At 36.6% G+C, this 17,603-nt stretch overlaps 1 protein-coding gene across 1 annotated transcript in view; it reads left to right on the top strand.

The window, feature by feature from the left end:
* Positions 1-17,603, top strand: part of mvb12bb (multivesicular body subunit 12Bb) — a 53,850-nt gene that overhangs the window by 21,326 nt on the left and 14,921 nt on the right. Inside the window, exon 7 of the mRNA XM_081348793.1 lies at positions 8,167-8,258. Coding sequence (XP_081204919.1) covers positions 8,167-8,258 — 92 coding nt within the window. The remainder of the gene's footprint in view (positions 1-8,166; positions 8,259-17,603) is intronic.

Raw genomic sequence — 17,603 nt, 5'->3', positions numbered from 1 at the left:
TCATGGATAATTTTCCTAAGGGGCGGTAAACAGTCTTACAAAAGCAAGAGCTTACAAAAGCTAAAGTAAGCACTACATCAATAAGTCAAGTCAAGTCAAGTTTATTTATATAGCGCTTTTCACAATACAGATTGTGTCAAAGCAGCTTCACAGTATTAAATTAAAATAATACATCAATGTTTGTTTCTAGTGGAAAACGTCCACGTTTGGTAATGCTGATCAATAGTATTGTTGATTGATTAATTAAATTAAATATCCCCAATACTGTAATGTTAGTTAGCAGGCTAGCGGAGGCAAAGCTTTGCCCTTCGTTTACATCATAGCTATCATAGCAACTACATAAAGGTTATAATTGGAACTGTTAATAGAAAACACAACTACAAATAATAAGACATGCTTACAAGTTGTGATCCATACACAACAGATTGTCCCGACAAAATGGGACTGGCTACGTCTTTCAAGAGAAGCTTTCTGCATATAGCCTGCATTGTACTCTCTTCTGAAAGCTGTTCTCCGTAAAATGTGCACTGACAAACGTTGAGGTTGTAATTCAGGTACAGTGTTAAAAATACATTTTAACTTCTCTAAGTATGTCAGCCTAGGACAAACTTTTTCCACCGACAACAACTTCTCTTCGTTGCGTGGGTTTCTGTAAATGCCGTTTGTTGTAGTCCTTAAAAAGTGATTTCTGTAAAAGAAAATATCTCCCTTTGCATTGAACTTTGAGCGTCGTAACTTTGCAGATGTTGTTTATGCTCAAACAGCAACATTACACACTAACTAAAGTTAAAACAGTGAAAGTATAATCAGGGACCCATTTAATAAATATTATTGAAGTAAATGATACCTTAGTAAGCTAAAGGTCATTAAAAAGATGTATTTTATCTAATTTGTTAAATGTAAAAAAAAAAAATTTGATTTAATTTATTCAAAATAAAAATACTTATTTTCCCTCTGTGATGTAACCAAAAATGGTATTAAAGATATCAGAATATGTTGTCACAGAATGGCAAAATAAAGGCTTTAGAATAGGAAGCCTGCGTTCATGTCGCATTACAAGGTTTGATGCTGTTCTTGCCTCATTTCACACAAACTCTGCGGGCCCATCAATGTTTACTGTTTGTATGACTCTTTTAAGACGCCGTCAAATTTAAATGCCTTTTACAGTTATATGAAGGATGTTTTAAGCATAGTCAATAAGGAATAAATGTTTAATGACCCGCCCTTTAACTTTGGATGCTGGTGGTTCTGCAAATAAACCTTTTTGCCTCAGGCTACAAGGACACTAATCACTGTGTTTGCAGACTACTGAGTAAAAAGTTGTTTAAATCTCAGTTTCCCTTGCTGCCTGTTTGAAATTTCAAAGCATTTCCATGAATCTAATTTTTTTTTGTCCATTTCTCCACTTTGTCTTGCTTATATTTGTTACTAGTATTAATGCTTATGTGTACATTAAATGTGCAACATTTTATTTTTACTGACAGTCATATGTTTTAGGTGTTAGCATTGCACTGTGAATACTGTATCTGGCATCAAATTGCCTGGTGTCAAGTTTGTGACCCCCATTTCATTCAAACTAGGCCCGTTTAATCCAGTTCCAGAACCATAGATTTTAGGGTTGTTGTTCTTCAGGGTGAGCTCTACAACAGATCTTCTTCTCCCCTCTTTGCTGCCATTTGTCGTCCTGATAAAACTGTCATCTCTCGCTCTGAAATCTGACCTCTAGATTGACAGAGAACATAAAGTTGCCTTGTGTTAATATTTCGGTTTCTCTTTTTCTTCATAGAATCAAGGTTTCAGGCATTTCTCTCTGAATGATAGGGCAATATACAGTAAGGCAGGGAAAGTTTTTATATCCAAAAGCCGAACAGTATAAATGTAAAGGTCAAGCATATTCCCCATTGTGAGCAGGAAGATTTTTTTATGCCGTCCCATGATTCACTCCACTGATTCACTACCGTAGGTCAGTAAATATACGATCACATTGGCAACTTTGAAAGAACTTTAAAAACAAAAAAATACTTCAAAAAAGTTTGCAGATCAGGGATTTCATTTTAAGAAATAAAAGACCACCCTGTTAACATATTGAATCAAATTAGGTGTTGTATTTTAGGTCTACGTGGTCTGTAATCACAGGCGTTTAGTACCATATATTTGTATACGTCACAGGATAACCTTAAAAGTTAACCTTTTCATTTCTGTGATATTAGTACCACCAAACCAATTTTATTTTATTTGTACATTTTTTGTTTATTTTATAATAAAATATATCAAGTAAATGTTGATTTTATTTTAGATAACTTGCGTATTGCCAAAATTACAGGAATTTAAGTTGTGATCTCAAGAAAACAGCAAAGACAAAAGTTATAATATGACAAAAAATAAATAATAATGCAAAAAAAAAAAAATGCATGTACTCTATGCAGCGTAAGAGTAGCACTGATGGACGGGTGTCAATATTTCCGCTCTTTGTTGGTTTCAGTGACCTCCGTGTCACCTACTCAACATCTGCACTCCAAACAATGGCTGATCCCAGTTCTCAGGGAAGGCAGGGCTTGTACGAGATCTGTTGTGACACCATCCTCAAATGTGTTTTCCAGACACTTTTCTGTGTACCCTTTCCCGGAAAGCCCTAAAAAGCGTGCAAATTTCCATACACATCAAGTAAACTCAAACTGAGCAGTGCCACAAACAATAGAATCATCAGCAAAGATCTGTGGCTCTTTAGAGATTCTACACTCCCATATTCCGCTACGGAATTCTTCAAGATTCTTCCTTCTCCACACCTGACATGGAACTTTAAGTGGGGTAATGACAAGCGGGAAAGCCGCCACTGCAGAAAGCAGCTGTCTACAAGCCGTAGGTTGTGTGGGCTGCCTGCTCGGAGCGAGCGCTGAGGTGTTGTCATCGAGGATCTCGGATGAGTGTCAAAACACCGGCTTCCAGATTCCTCTCAGTTCGCACAGTATTATTTTTATATATAGTTTTTATCCCAGTCTTTGCCTCACCGAAGGCTTTGGCAAATTTGTCCACAGTATGACAGATGTTCTAGACGTCTCCTCCCCGAGATGGACTTGTGCTTTCGCTTCTACGTCGATGCCTTCTTGAGTTTCTCATCAGCCACCCGTGGAGATTCCAGCATGTGGGATTGGGCTTTTGATATTGAGATTACTCTGACTAATTGGCTCCTTTTACGTGCCTCTTGAAATTTTCCGGGTTGTAATTTTGCCTTGCCTGTAAATACTGTGGAAACTCTTTTGGTTCGTGCAACAGTTTTAAAGTACATGAAATTGTGTTCCGTTTCATCATTAGTGTTAGTCCGAGCACAATTTTGTCTTCTTTTAGTCTACCTACACCGCTCGTATGTGCCTGTCTCCTCTAATTTGTCCAGTCCTTCATCCCAAGTCAAGCCTCTTCCTCCTCCTACCAGGCATTGTGATACTCTTGAGTGCTTGTCTTTGTGTCCACTTGTCTACCATTTGGCCTTATTAGGAATCAACCATCTACTGTCCTCAGTTTGTGCCTCGAGACCTTCGTCTGTCTTCAAACTCTGATCTTTCTTGGCCTCTTCGTCATCCGTAGATCTAAGTGGAGCATGTTGAACATCTAAAATGTCTTAAGATACAGAATCCGTTTGAGGCTTTCTCCATTTCTTTTTAACGTATGTTGTTGTGCACAAGCTAAATGTTGCAATTGTTTACATCTTAATCCCAGTTCTGTTTTAATTCTTGGAGGTATTATGGTATATTTAGATATTCAAAATTGGGATTTGTGTCACTGTGGTTCTGATGGGTTTGAATGATGATTAATTGTACTCAAAACTCCAGTGGCCGACGTAATGCAAGCCTCACGCTGCCGTTGATTATGTAGCCATGTTTATATTTTAAGAATTAGATGTGTAATTGATATGCCATATGCTACCCAAACCCAATGTACCCTAAAATGTAAAAAGCAAAGAATTGGGATTGAGTATGGTTACACTGTTTGACAGCTCTGAAGATTGGAAAACGCTTGCTCCTGCAACTTATATTGATTCAAGCATATATTTTATTTCACTTTTTGAGAGGCGGCACAGAGACAAAGTTTTGGAGATGTTTTTCTGGGTGCTTGACACTGGCACAATGAGTTGCTCTATATAAATACTGCATTTTAAACATACAAGATGTTAGATAATCTTAAAATGGTCACTTTTCTAAAGACCAACTCTTATCTCAATTTTGACCTTATCAAATTGGTGATGTTTTACGTCCAAATAGATTTGTGTGTCGTAAACAGGCTTTTCACTGAATATATCTCATTTCCATTTTCTGTATCGCTCGGTATTATTCGCTATTGTTTTGGCTTGCTCCAGTGACTGGGGTAGTTGAGGCCAGTTTCGACGAAAGAGCATCCGGACCATCTCCTTTCAGTTTATGGCTGTTTGTGAAATGTCTGGATGCGCGTAGAGCCATGTCCCCGGCTTTCTCTCCCCCCTGCGTTCGAGTCAACCTTTGCAAACGAAGGGAAGTCTTCATTAAATGTGGCAATCGGTTCCACAAGATTGATGCCAACCTTTTAAAAATTCACCATTGGGCCGAATTGAACACGGGCAAATGCTGATGCAGATGAACAGGGAGAAGTCGGCCCCATCGAGAGAAATAAATCTGAGTTGCAGGCTTCAGTTCATAAATACCACAGGCTGTCAGGAAGCATGTTTTATTGCCTCTGATAGAAATTACTGCATTTATTTATCTCATCACACCTGATAGAAATGCAGAGTAGCCACTCAGGACAGACCTGTCTTCAGTTTACTCATGAGCTGACCCACAATTACCATTCATTTATTCGGATGAATATGTACAGTTGATCTCTGGTGGACAGTGTTTGACTAAAAAAAGTGCTTCCAGAAAGGATAGATGACTGTTTTTCTAATTTGGCTTTTGCCTTTGCATAGCAGATTTCTACAACAAAGTAGCCGACTAGATTTGCATTTGCATCCTTTGCCCGGCCCGAGCACTTCAACCATTTCATCTATTTATTTCAGACATACCCGTCCTCCATTTTCAACATCTAGGCATCTCCTGCTTTGCATTGATATCACATTTCAGAAGCTTTTCCAACATCCACTTCTGCACTTACCTTCCTAACTTACTCTCAAACTCTGGATTCTCCCGCCGCCTAAATGACATCTTACTCCCCTTGGCGGTGTCACTTTGCTCCTAATCTTCTTCCAAACATGACTCTGTCTGACTTTAATGCATCTGATGCATCCTGTAACCTGTTGGAGATGCTCATTTGGTCTTCAAAGCATGTCTAAAGCAGAATTATGCAGCGCTCCTGATGCAGAGAAACTCAGGCGGCGAGGCACTGAATTTATTGATTCCCGTGAGTGAGTCAGAGAGTGTAATTCACCAGCGCCTGATTGATGAGGAGAGCAAGTTCAAACTGTCCATGAAGTGCAGTGCATGCTATTTTTGCTCTTCCCCAAAACTTTGATATGGTTAAGCAGTTGACTTGAAGGCTTCTTTCGTTTATGCAAATGTTATTCTAATTTTTATTTTTATTATTAATATTTTATTATTAATACATTTATTCAAGTATAAATGTAATAGAAGTAGTATTTGTTTTTGTTCAGTTTACAATTAAATTTAGTATATTTAAATATTAGCATTTACAGTTTTTTACAGTCACTTTACTACTATTTTCAGAACCTTGATGTCATTTTTCAAAACTCTAGACACAAAACTCAAAACGGTTATCACTTGTAACACAGGCTGTCTAATGTTCAAAACATTGCATTGTGCATTCACATCTTTAAAGAAATGTTGCACTTGCACAATCATTGGTTCAAAAAACAAATTTACTGTGAAATACCATTGAAACATAACTATAGATCACCCACACACAAGCAACCGATAGTTTCACTGTGTCATTGTTCGTACAATCATTAAATACTGTAGAACAAAATAGGTGATACAGGTTTTATTATGGTACTACATGTACAGTAAATACATCTCTGTAAAAGTACTGCAGTAGTAGAGAGAATACTACAGACACAGTGGAATCATTGAACAAAGTTTGTTACACTACAGTGCAATCACAACATAGGTTTATTTGAATACTGTACTGTAAAAACATCAAATGTAGTGTTCCTCAACTTGCTTGCTTGTACTGTAAGAAACAAAACAGGAGTGATTATCTATACAGTGCAGTACTGTCAATAAATAGTCTGAAAAGGTGGTCTTATGAAGCATTATGATAAAATATTAGGCTACATCCATGGATATTGTAGTCTAATTGGTTCATGCTCCACGCTAATTGGTGACAATGAATCTCGTTATCTTGAAACTTTCATGATTTACATAAACATGGAAGATTGTTTGTCTGTTTCCATACAACTATACATTAAGAGTAATGCAACAGTTACTTATCATTTTGAGCAGTTGTATCAATTGATAGTTAGATCATTGTAAGGAAATGAATAGACACTCATTTGAAATGTAATGTGTGAATTGCCTTTTGAAATAGTAGTACTTTGATGTTAAGTTGTGTCATATTGAACAGGTGATTTTTGTTGAATGAACAAATGATCTAAGTTTTATGTGTATTGTATCCAAGCAATTGAGAAAAGGGTTAGAGTTTTGAAAAATGTGCATTTTGATCATTGGTTGTGAGTTTTGTGTCTAGAGTTGTGAAAAATGACATCAAGGTTCTGAAAATAGTAATAAAGTGATTTTAAAAAACTCTGTATTATAAAATAAATAATTTAAGAAATAATAATAACAATTATTTATTATATATAACTACTACTACTATATACTACTATTGATATTTACATAATTATATTCATCACATTTCATTACTGTAAATTATTGGTTGGATTTTGATCAGATAATTTGGTTTGCAGAATCTTTTTTAGCATTACCACAAAATTATTAGATTCATTGGCACTCCTGTGGTATAAAACGAATCTAGTGTGATACTCCAAGGAAAAGTAAGTCCAACACTTTAGCTGTCCATGCAGGGTGACACTAATGACCTTAACCACAGACACCCTCCTTGGACTGATGAGGTGTGTGTGTGTGTGTGTGTGTGTGTGTGTGTGTGTGTGTGTGTGTGTGTACGCGCTGACCTACATTATGAGGATACAAAGTCCTAATATTTTGGTGTATTCAGGTTTCAGGCCACGCCCCCTACATTAGGACATGGCGATGTCCTTGTAATTCAAAACCCAAAATAAACAAAACGATTTTTTATTAAAAATGTAAAAATGCAGAAGGTTTTCTGTGATGGGTAGGTTTAGGTGTAGGATTAGTTTAAGGAAATAGAATATACAATTTGTTCAATATAAAAACCATTATTCCTATGGAATGTCCCCATAAACCACCAATACCAAGGTGTGTGTGCGTGCATGCATGCCTGGTAAACTCTATGTTATGGGGACAAAATGTCCCCACAAATATGGCAATATCCGAAATCTGTGATGGGTAGATAGAATATAGAATATAGAATATGCAGTTTGTACAGTATAAAACATATTATGTCTATGGAAAATCTCCATAAAACATGGAAAACCAACGTGTGTGTGTGTGTGTGTCTTATAGCATCCTGTCTCTTAACTCTTCTTATTACCATGACTCCATGACAACCGCTCACAGGCACCTAAGAGCCACAGACAGGGAGGGAGAGAAAATGGGAGGTTAATGATCAGTTGGAGTCAGTGATTCACAGTAGTTAAAGATGGAGACCCACCATCAATGATTCCTATTACATTTATATTCTAGCTTTAAGAACTTTTTAAAGAGCTGATTAAGGTGTGGGTCACAGTGATATTGTACAGTCCCAGTAAAGCATGCCAGATCTCAGCAGTTTGGTGCATCATTCACAACTTAGCACTTCGTAGACACTTTGAACTGCACGGTGTAAATTGCATTCATGACAGATTTTGCAGCATGTGTTTGCGTTGTTACCTGATTCGCATAATTCCCTCATAATTCCTCAGGCAGCATGTGCAAATAAACAGTTCTATCAGTGAACATTCTAGAAAGCAAAAACTTTTCTATATAATACTGTCTGTGATATCTCCTTCTAGAATCTTTACATTGGATATAGTGTTTCTTTTGAAAATTTATGTTCATTATTGCCTCTCTTTGCACATTGTTATTGAGTTTTGCCTCTCTTTCCTAGACAATTCCCAGAGTCTCTGGCCAGTCCCACTAAAAAGAACATCGTCAGGCCAAATTATGAACACCAAATCTACAACATATACACCAAATCAGGTCAGTCCTCTACACAACCTTCCATTGTCTTGAATAATCTTTTGCAACATCCCTAGGACTATTGCTAACGTTTAGGTGAAAATTACACCGTCACACCACGACGTGTGCACTTCTATGCAAACATTAGGGGAATGAGATTTGTGTACTTGAGGAAATCCCACTGACCACCACCGTCCTGCAGATCTGTCTTTTAGGTCCAAAATATAACTCTGAGTTTAGACTGTAAAGGCATGCTCATGTGCTTTTTTTCTGGCTGGAGAGAGACACCATGTGGTGAGGATGAGCTTATCTATAGTACAGGGAAAGATATCTTCCTGTACTGAGGTACATTCAGGTCCAAAAGGAACATTTGGTCACACCTGTGGTGTGAATTCTCGAGCCACAGATATTTCGGTAACACATTTATATAATGCAGTATTTTTAATGCATGAATAATGCCTTGTAATTCACCTTATAATGCATTGTTTGGTCTCATTAATAATTGTAACCACAGTTATAATATATTATAATACTCATGTTAGGCCTTTAGAAAGTAGAATGCATTAAAACACATGACAAACAGCCAGTCTCAGATGTAAAAAGGAATTTGCACATATTATAATGCATTTTAACTTTGGTTTTAATTATTTATGAAAAGATATAATGCATTATAACATACACTATGAATACCTTTATAATCTATTATACATTAAGGCTTTAAGTAAAGTGTTATCGATATTTCTTACAGTATGTGCTGTTTTTTGAGTTATACTTTTTTTTATAAAGTGTACAGTGGGGCTAAAGGCACACTCTAAGAAAAATGTGCTTTCACTACTCCCATAGTTTATGATTGCAGATTGTAAAAAAATAAATAAATAAATAAATTGAACATTGATGGAGCAACAGATTTTGTGTGAAAATCAATTATAAAAGTGGTTTGTTTAAAAATCTGTTACCCACACAAGGGGTAAAAGGCTCACCAGCGTGGGACAAAAGGCACAAATTATTTACACAAATACTTTAGCTTAAATAATGTTTTACATAATGTCTAAATTAATACTTGTTCAGAACAATCACTATACAAAGTTTGCACTACTTTCGGTTTATTTTGATATAAAATAATACATTTTTGTTCAGTAAATATACTGTCATTAAAAGATGTTTGTTTTAAAACTACAGAAACAAGATCATTTAAAAAAGTAATTCTAAAAGCATTGAATGAGATCCCATAATAATTTAATAAAGCTTTACAGTAGTAACAAATAAATACTTTTATTAAATGATATGATTAATATCGTATTTTTAAATATTTTGCTTTCATTATAAATATGGTGATTATCTCTAAGATGGACACCCATCTTGATATATGATATTTCCCATCTGAATCTGGAAATGTTGAACAAATGGAAAAGTCAGCCGGCTATTTCTTATGGTAAATATTGTGCCTTTACCCCAAATACCATACTTTTACATATTCTTCCGTTATTGAAAAACTGTTGCTTTATTTACCTTGAACAAAACTGAAAATCAATAACAAGACCTTTGTCTCAAAATATAGACATCAATTTTATCGATTCTCATTTGCTACATAAAAAAAAAAAAGTTAAATATTAGATCAATTTAGCGCAGAATCAACTTTGCGACTTGTAATCAACTTTTACAATCGGTGATTCGCTACAGAAACACTTTTTGTTTCCTTTCAGCCAGTCACGTTCGACGTTACGTCAGAACGACTGACGAATTGGGCTCTCAGACGAGATCGTCAACTTTTTACGCTCGGAATTAATTATGTTTTGCATTTTCAGGCTCTTTGATTATAACACATCCTCAAAGATTTCAGTCAGCCATGTATAGATTTTATGCATAATGTAATTACATGATTACAGGCACGTCGATCATATCAAGGTTTCAGTGGTTAAAATAAGTGACTGACACATTAAACTCTGCCACTTACCTTTGACGTGGTTAAAGTGACAGCAGATTGACTTGTTCATCTCAAGTGAGGCCAAAGAGAAAGGAAAGGTTCTGTCAGCGCGAAGGCTGATGCATTCTGCTTCCATGTCGCCATGGTAATGCCATTTGACTGACAGGCAGACACATGCTCTGCCACCAATCATCACTCTGTCACCACAAGTAGTGTGTTCTATTGATCCTCCTTTAGCAACGTCTCTGTAACCGTCAGTAACTATGTTCACAGATAAGCTCAGCAACAGTTCAGTATGTGGTCTAGTTATAGAGTGGATATTTGGGTATTTTTATTGAATAGAGATAGTAGAGAGGGAATGTGAATCAACATTTCTGCAGCAGCTCTGATGAAGTAGATATTTTAGGCTTACATCTTATACATAAATAAGATATACATAATAGTAATAAATTAGAATATATGTGTGTATATTCAGTGGGGGGAAAAGCAACGGCAGCTGTGGTTGCCAGAAATCTAAAATGTGGTAGCAACATTTTAGGTTGTACAGATTGAATTTAAAGGGTTAGTTCACCCAAAAATGAAAATTCTGTCATTAATTACGCACCCTCATGTCGTTCCAAACCTGTAAGACCTTTGTTCATCTTCGGAACACAAATTAAGATATTTTTGATGAAATCAGAGAGCTTTCTGACCCCCATAGACTGCAGAAAGCACTCAGATTTCTTCAAAAATATCTTAATTTGTGTTCTGAAGATGAACGAATGTCTTATTAATAAATGACATATTTTTCATTTTTGGGGGAACTAACCCTTTAAATACGCAGTAAAAAAAACAAAACATACTTCATTAACTGATATAATGTTAATATATCAACATAAGTACTAATATCTGTTTTGTACCTTTGTAATACACTGACAACCACCAAAAACAGGTGGTATCATGACCATCAACACATGACACTAAAATAATGCAAAAAACATTCATTTAACAACATTAGATGTAATATAAAACCCTAATGTAGCCTACATAAAAACTAAGGAGAAACATAGTTATTTCAACGAAAATACATCACCTGTAAAGTGTCACGCAGGGAATTCTGGAAATGTCAATATATACGTTTTTTCACTGTATTACTCAGTATTATTCAGTTTTTCACTGTAATGCAACTACTTGTTCCGTTTTACTTTACTTTTTACTTTTAAAAACTGTAAATTTAACAGTATTTAACTCTAAAAGTACATTAAATGTTAGATCTATTACATTTATTTATCGTATATAGTAAGGAAATTTACTGTTGTTTTACCATTGATTTTTTTTTACAGTTTTTATTGTTAAAATCACGATCATGATTACAGTGTATGTATGTATATATATATATATATATATAATATAATATATATAATATAATATAATTATGCATTAAATTGTTTGATTTTCTCCATTAATTGAGTTGACCTGAGGAGCAAATGAGGGGGTTTTGAACAGACAGCTGGATTTACCTTAATCGTTGGGGACTCCGCATGCACGCATATGCGCATATATGTATGTGTGTGGATGTTGACAGCTGGCCAGGTTTGAGCTGGGCTAAAACCATGTGCGTTCTTGTCAGGCTCGTAGCACCAGCTCCTTCAGGATTGATGAATTGCCTGCTTTCTTGATTAAACCTTCCGTCACTTCCCAACAAAACACACACATGCAAAAAAAAAAAAAAACAGGACCAGCGCATTAAAGACTATCCCAGCGTAGGCGACTCAACATGTCGGGGAATCTGTCATCGTCAGCCACATTATGTGTGGATTTGAGGTGCAGGTGTTTTGACATTTATTACCAGAGTATTAAAAACTAATTCACATAGATTTGGCAAACTTCATTCACTTGACAGTCCACGCTCATTTTAACAAGTTGGGTCTTTCTAGACTTCTCAACCTCTTACTTTGTTTCACCACCCCCTCTTTGAAGCTGAGCAGATTTTTGGTGTCATTTATTTTTCATTTAGCTTGATGGGTTGAAAGAAATATTTCCTAATTAGCGAAGGAATCAGTGTGAAAAAAAAGAGTCCGTTTGCAACATCTGTGAGGCGACGGATTTGAATATATTCTTTTTTTGGGGAGTATTAATGAAGTCTCAGAAATGAGCGTTGTGTGGTCATATGAGCTGTGACTCTCTAAATGGTAACATCAAATTGATGATGTCTTTTGTAAGTATTATATGTGGTTAGGAGCTTGACTTTAGCCACTTTTTTTATTTTCATCCATGTCTATAAAAAACAGGGAACACTCATAATAAATTATTCACAGATATCCAATATCCTCTAGTTAACTTGCATTAACATATCTATTACATTAATCAAAAAAGTATGACAATGCCCTTTATTAAATATAATATAGAGTGCCAATCAGTTATTCTTTAGTGCATTAAAGGAAGATCAATTAAGAGGTGATTGGAGAGAGAGATGAAAATACAGAGATGTTTCAGTATTACCTTTGCAAAATATCAGAGCAATTGACAATGATTTTTTGATTTTCCGGAACTGATATTATTCCCCTTATTAAAGTATGTGCATCTGCTTTTAATTTGCTCCAAATAATTGGAAAATGCAACAGAGCTTTCCAATTAAAGCGCCACTTTACGCACTTTAATAATACCCCCATAATATTAGAGCTTATGAAATGACAGGTGAGCTGGTGTATGAATAAAACATAAAGGCTCGTAATAAGAGACAGGAAAAAAATGGCAGACAGTTGTTGGGGTTTTTTTTAAATGCTTGACTTAATTTGCATATATTAATCTCTTCTTTTCAGCCTTATCGAATAGTCGTGCGTATTTGAAGTTAAAATAGTGATGACAGGCCGGGGTACGCTTCATTTTTCCACGGATTTATTGCTCCTATAATTCAGGATCTTTAATAAGCCAATATGACTGATCCTCCGAGTTCTGTGGAATTTCGTTAATTGTTCCAGATGGTGCTCACTGATTATGCAAAATGACTTCTCTTTTTCCCCACTTTTTTTTTAACCATCTCCGACCACACTGTTTTTTTGATTGACTAACACAGAGAAAAAAGATTATTTTTGGGCCAGCACTTTCATTAGGAATCCTCTCATCAGGTTTCAAACAAAAGTTCCATCTTATCTCCGGGTGCAGACTGCGCCGTGACTAGCACTCCAGCTAGCGCTTGGCAGTCGAGGAGGATCCCATAGGCTTTTAATCGTGGCTCTAATCTCGTGTAGCCCAGCAGCTCTCTAGACCCGTGTGGCCATATTTTACAATACCAAAACACTTTAGGCTGAAGGATTAGAGAACACGCACTCGGGCTAGCGACACAAAAACTCATCTGCTAAGTGCGGCTGCTCCATGGCTGGATGGCTAGCCTTGAGGAGCTAGTTGATTAAAACCCCCCAAAGCTAGGCCACCATTTTTCTGCTCCTCCTCTCTCATAGCTGAGGGCCCATTGAAAGTTCACCTTGATTCTGTTTAGCATCAGCTAAATTGCCCTAAATGAATTGTGTATGGATATTTGATGGGTGGTGGTGGGGGGACTAGGAGGGGGATAGACATAGACCAGATTTACAGCTGTGTTTTACTTTCGATGGGTACACGATTTAAGCCGTGCAATTTCGGGGCAATAAAACCGTTCTGAAAGGGAGCCAAGGACTTCAGGTTGGCGACAGGGCATGAAAGACTGCATACAGCTTCTTTTCCAAAAAAGCCATTAATGATTTATTCTCGTGGACTACGTAGAGGGAGCCTGAGGAAAATGTAGAGTCGGTTTACAACTTGCTTGGCTTGTGTGCATGATAGCGTATATACCACTAAAACTGTGACTGATGTTGCTTCCAAATGTTTGTTTCTGGATTAATCCAGATTTAAGAATCTTTACTCTCAGTCTTCCTTTAGGGGGAGACCAAGGGTTAGAATTAGAATAATTATTGTCAGAGTAAAGATACTTCTACATTTACATTTTAGTTTTACCCTATTCATTTTAAAGGTCCTTGTACACTGAATACGAAATTTTCACATATTCGTGATTCAGTGGATCTGAATTATCAAAACACCATTCAAAATGCTTGCGACGGATGCGAAAAACGCAGAAAATCGAACCTGATCCGAATTTTTTTACGACGGTCGAAAGTTCGGAGGCAGTGTGCAAGCGTGATTGACAAAACATGAGATCGTATTAATTTTTTAACGTGCGAAAATTTCGGATGCGAATTTCGGACTCAGTGTGCAAGGACCTTAATTCCATAGTGTCAATAGCCACTTTCACACAGCAATCCTGGTAAATTACCATAAAATTGCCAGAACGGTAAATTCAAAAATGTGCTGGTCACACAAGCAACAGCGTTCTGATTTTTACCGGTAACAGACCATTCACACATCACACCAAAATACTGGTAAACTCTGTGATGTGTCATTAACCGGAAGTTCATTCCTTTTTCCTGAAGAAGGCTAGTTATTTTATCATACCTGACAGTATCGCTAACTGTTGTTGACAAATTTCTTCATCCGCCCGGATGAGGAGAAGAGCTTTAGTTTCGGTATCACTCCAATTTGAAGACATTTGTAAACAGTGCTGAGGTAAACATGTCACCTGCGTCATAATTTTATGAATGGCTTAGAGCCGTTGCTCTTTCAACGGCTTCTGATTGGCCCAAATCACTTCTTGCTTCTGCGCATTCTGACCTCGTATGTGCACAATACCGGTAATCTTCATTCCACGTTCAAACAGCGCATATACAGGTAATTAACTGGTAATGTTACAACTTCGATTACTGGTAAATTGCCAGAACCAATTTACCGGTGTATTTGAAAAGGTCCGGTTCACACATGATCTGTTAATTTACCGGTAATTTACCAGTAAAGACTGTATGAAAGGGGCTAATGAAACATGAAACATAATGAAAACCTTTTAGGTTTACTTGGCTGAAGTTTTCATCCATCCATCCATACATCCAACAATAATTGACAGAGAACTGCTGCTGTTGGGCAGGTACCCAAGACTCGAATGTGATATTTATTTATTTAGCATTAAAATACAATTCGCATTACAATTAATATCCCATTAATATCCCCTTTCTTATCATTACCAGTGGAGAAATATTTAGTCTTTTACTTTTCTATTCATGCTAAAAATATAAATGTGCTCTTCTATTATTTTCTAAATATGTCTGTAAGTTTCTTGGAGATTTAAGTCAATTGTAAGACTAATGAGAACCACGTGCCTGTGGGCCTAATCACAGTCCGGGGTATCATTTCTCAGCCGTCCATCTCCCAGCCCAGAATAAGAACTGTTCCTTCATTAGTCTCCAGCCTATCAAACATGGCCGCCCTCAATAGATGGGCCTGTCTAGCCTTCCCATTGCCCTCATGTTCAGCAGTCTTTGTTATCGCACATCTAATTAGAACTTGATAAAAATATTTCCCTCGAAATCCAGCCATTAAATATAGGTTAAGGAGATTTATGATCAAATATGCTCTTAAAGATCTTTTAATGGGTCTGTGGACTCGTTAAGTTGGTTATTAACGAGCCCCTAATACATAGTGCGATTTAAACTCTCAATGAGATTCCGGGGAATGGAGCCATTTCTGATAAGGGGGAAGTGGGCCCCCCAAAGGCTGTTTTGAAAGTGTGCTGCCTGCTTTGTCTCTAAATATATTAAGAGACTCATCTACAGCTGTATGAAGAGTTTATTTTCTAAAACACTGACCAAATTCCCACACCCATGCTCTCAAAATAAATGCTTAAAGACAGCATGCTATTGTATGTGTTGTCAAAATTGTTGTATGTATGTATGTATGTATGTATGTATGAATGTATGCATTTATATAATTACTTTTCTATTTTTCTAGATTATATTTTTTGGGGGAGAGTCATAACATGACATTTTACAATCTAAACCAACTCTGACTTAGTAGTAAAACAGTTTTTAAAATATTAACAGAGTTGACCTTGACAGTCATTTGGCTCTTTAGGGGTCTTTTCTGTAATTTCCTGTTTTGTTTTGTTTTGTTTTGTTTTGTTTTGTTTTGTTTTGTTTTGTTTTGTTTTGTTTTGTTTTGTTTTGTTTGTTTTGTTTTACTTCATGTTATTTGTGGTGTTTTGTTTGTTTTTGCTTTTGTTTTTGGTGTTGTTTCTTTGTGCTTTTTGTTTTTTATGTTTTATTTTTTTTATATACAAACAAACAAAACCTTCAAACAATATCAGTGGTCTATGCTCCATGCACTTTAAAGTTCCTTAAATGGACATCTAGTTATCTAAAGTCAATCAGGCTATTGCATCATAACCACGATTGGTTACTTCATTCAGGGCTCAGTGTTGTAGCTGCACTGTTTGTTAGGCCAAACTGCAGCTGTCAAACCTTATGCACATACTCTCATCTCTCAATGACACATCTAAGCTACAGTGTCTACTGAGCCTCATGTCATGGCGAACGTAATGCTACGATGCTTAGCATAATTAATGAGGAATGGCGGTGCGGCATTGGTAGATTGGTTTAAAGAGATGATGAATGGTCCGATGGTTGCACCAGTGGCTGCCAACGAGGCCTCTCATGCTGTCATCCCTCCTGCCTGAGTCCTGGCACACATCATTACTCACCAGGCCGAGGTGCCACTTTACATCGCCCTGCAGCCGCCAACATGGAAAACTTAATAACACTCCCCAGCTCTGAGGGGATCTATTGGGGCTCCATGCCAGTGATTGTCTACTGTAGAGTGCTAGTGCAACTTAAGTAGAGGTATGGGATGCTAGCTCTGCTCAAAATAGCTCTCACGCTGACTGTAGCCCACAAATACGGGCACTGACCCTATTGCGTGACCCTAACACCACTTTCTTGCCTTAATTTGCTTCTCTTTCTTTTATGGTTCAACATCCCTTTCCAAGAACGCCCTACCTCCTGCTTCAGCATGGTGAGTTAGCATACCCACAGAACCGCTAATTAAGAGGGGATTTGATGTAATTGTGCCTTCTGCTGCGGCCCATCCGGCACACGCAATTTAGCGGCGGGTCCATTGCCAGCTCTGCCCCTCATGCATGCTCTGTAGAGGCCGAGCTCATTTGCTCAGAGTCTCAAAACAACTTCAGATCACTATGCTAGAATTACAGCACCACTAGACCTCTCACATGCCAGAGCTAGTACTAATCTCTCTAGTACAATAGACTAATCCATAGATCACTTGGTCCAAATCAGTTCAATTCCTTCCCCTGCATTTATATATAAAATGTTTATTATTATTACATTTTACATTTTTATTTTATTGTCTATTTTATGTTTTGAGTTGTATTTTATTACATTATTTATTGTCTGGTTTTTAATTTAATTTTGTTTATTTTACTTCAGTGTCTTTACTTTTTGTTATTTTGTTTATTGTAATTTGTTTTATTGTGTTTTTATTTTTATGTGTATTTTATTTTCTTGTTTTTATGTTCTTTTTTGTGTTTT

The sequence above is a fragment of the Scardinius erythrophthalmus genome (genome assembly GCF_964197995.2).
Source record: "Scardinius erythrophthalmus genome assembly, chromosome: 20".
Classification (NCBI taxonomy): Eukaryota; Metazoa; Chordata; class Actinopteri; order Cypriniformes; family Leuciscidae; genus Scardinius; species Scardinius erythrophthalmus.
The sequence above is the reverse complement of the archived record's forward strand: the minus strand, read 5'-3'. Positions and strand labels throughout refer to the sequence as shown.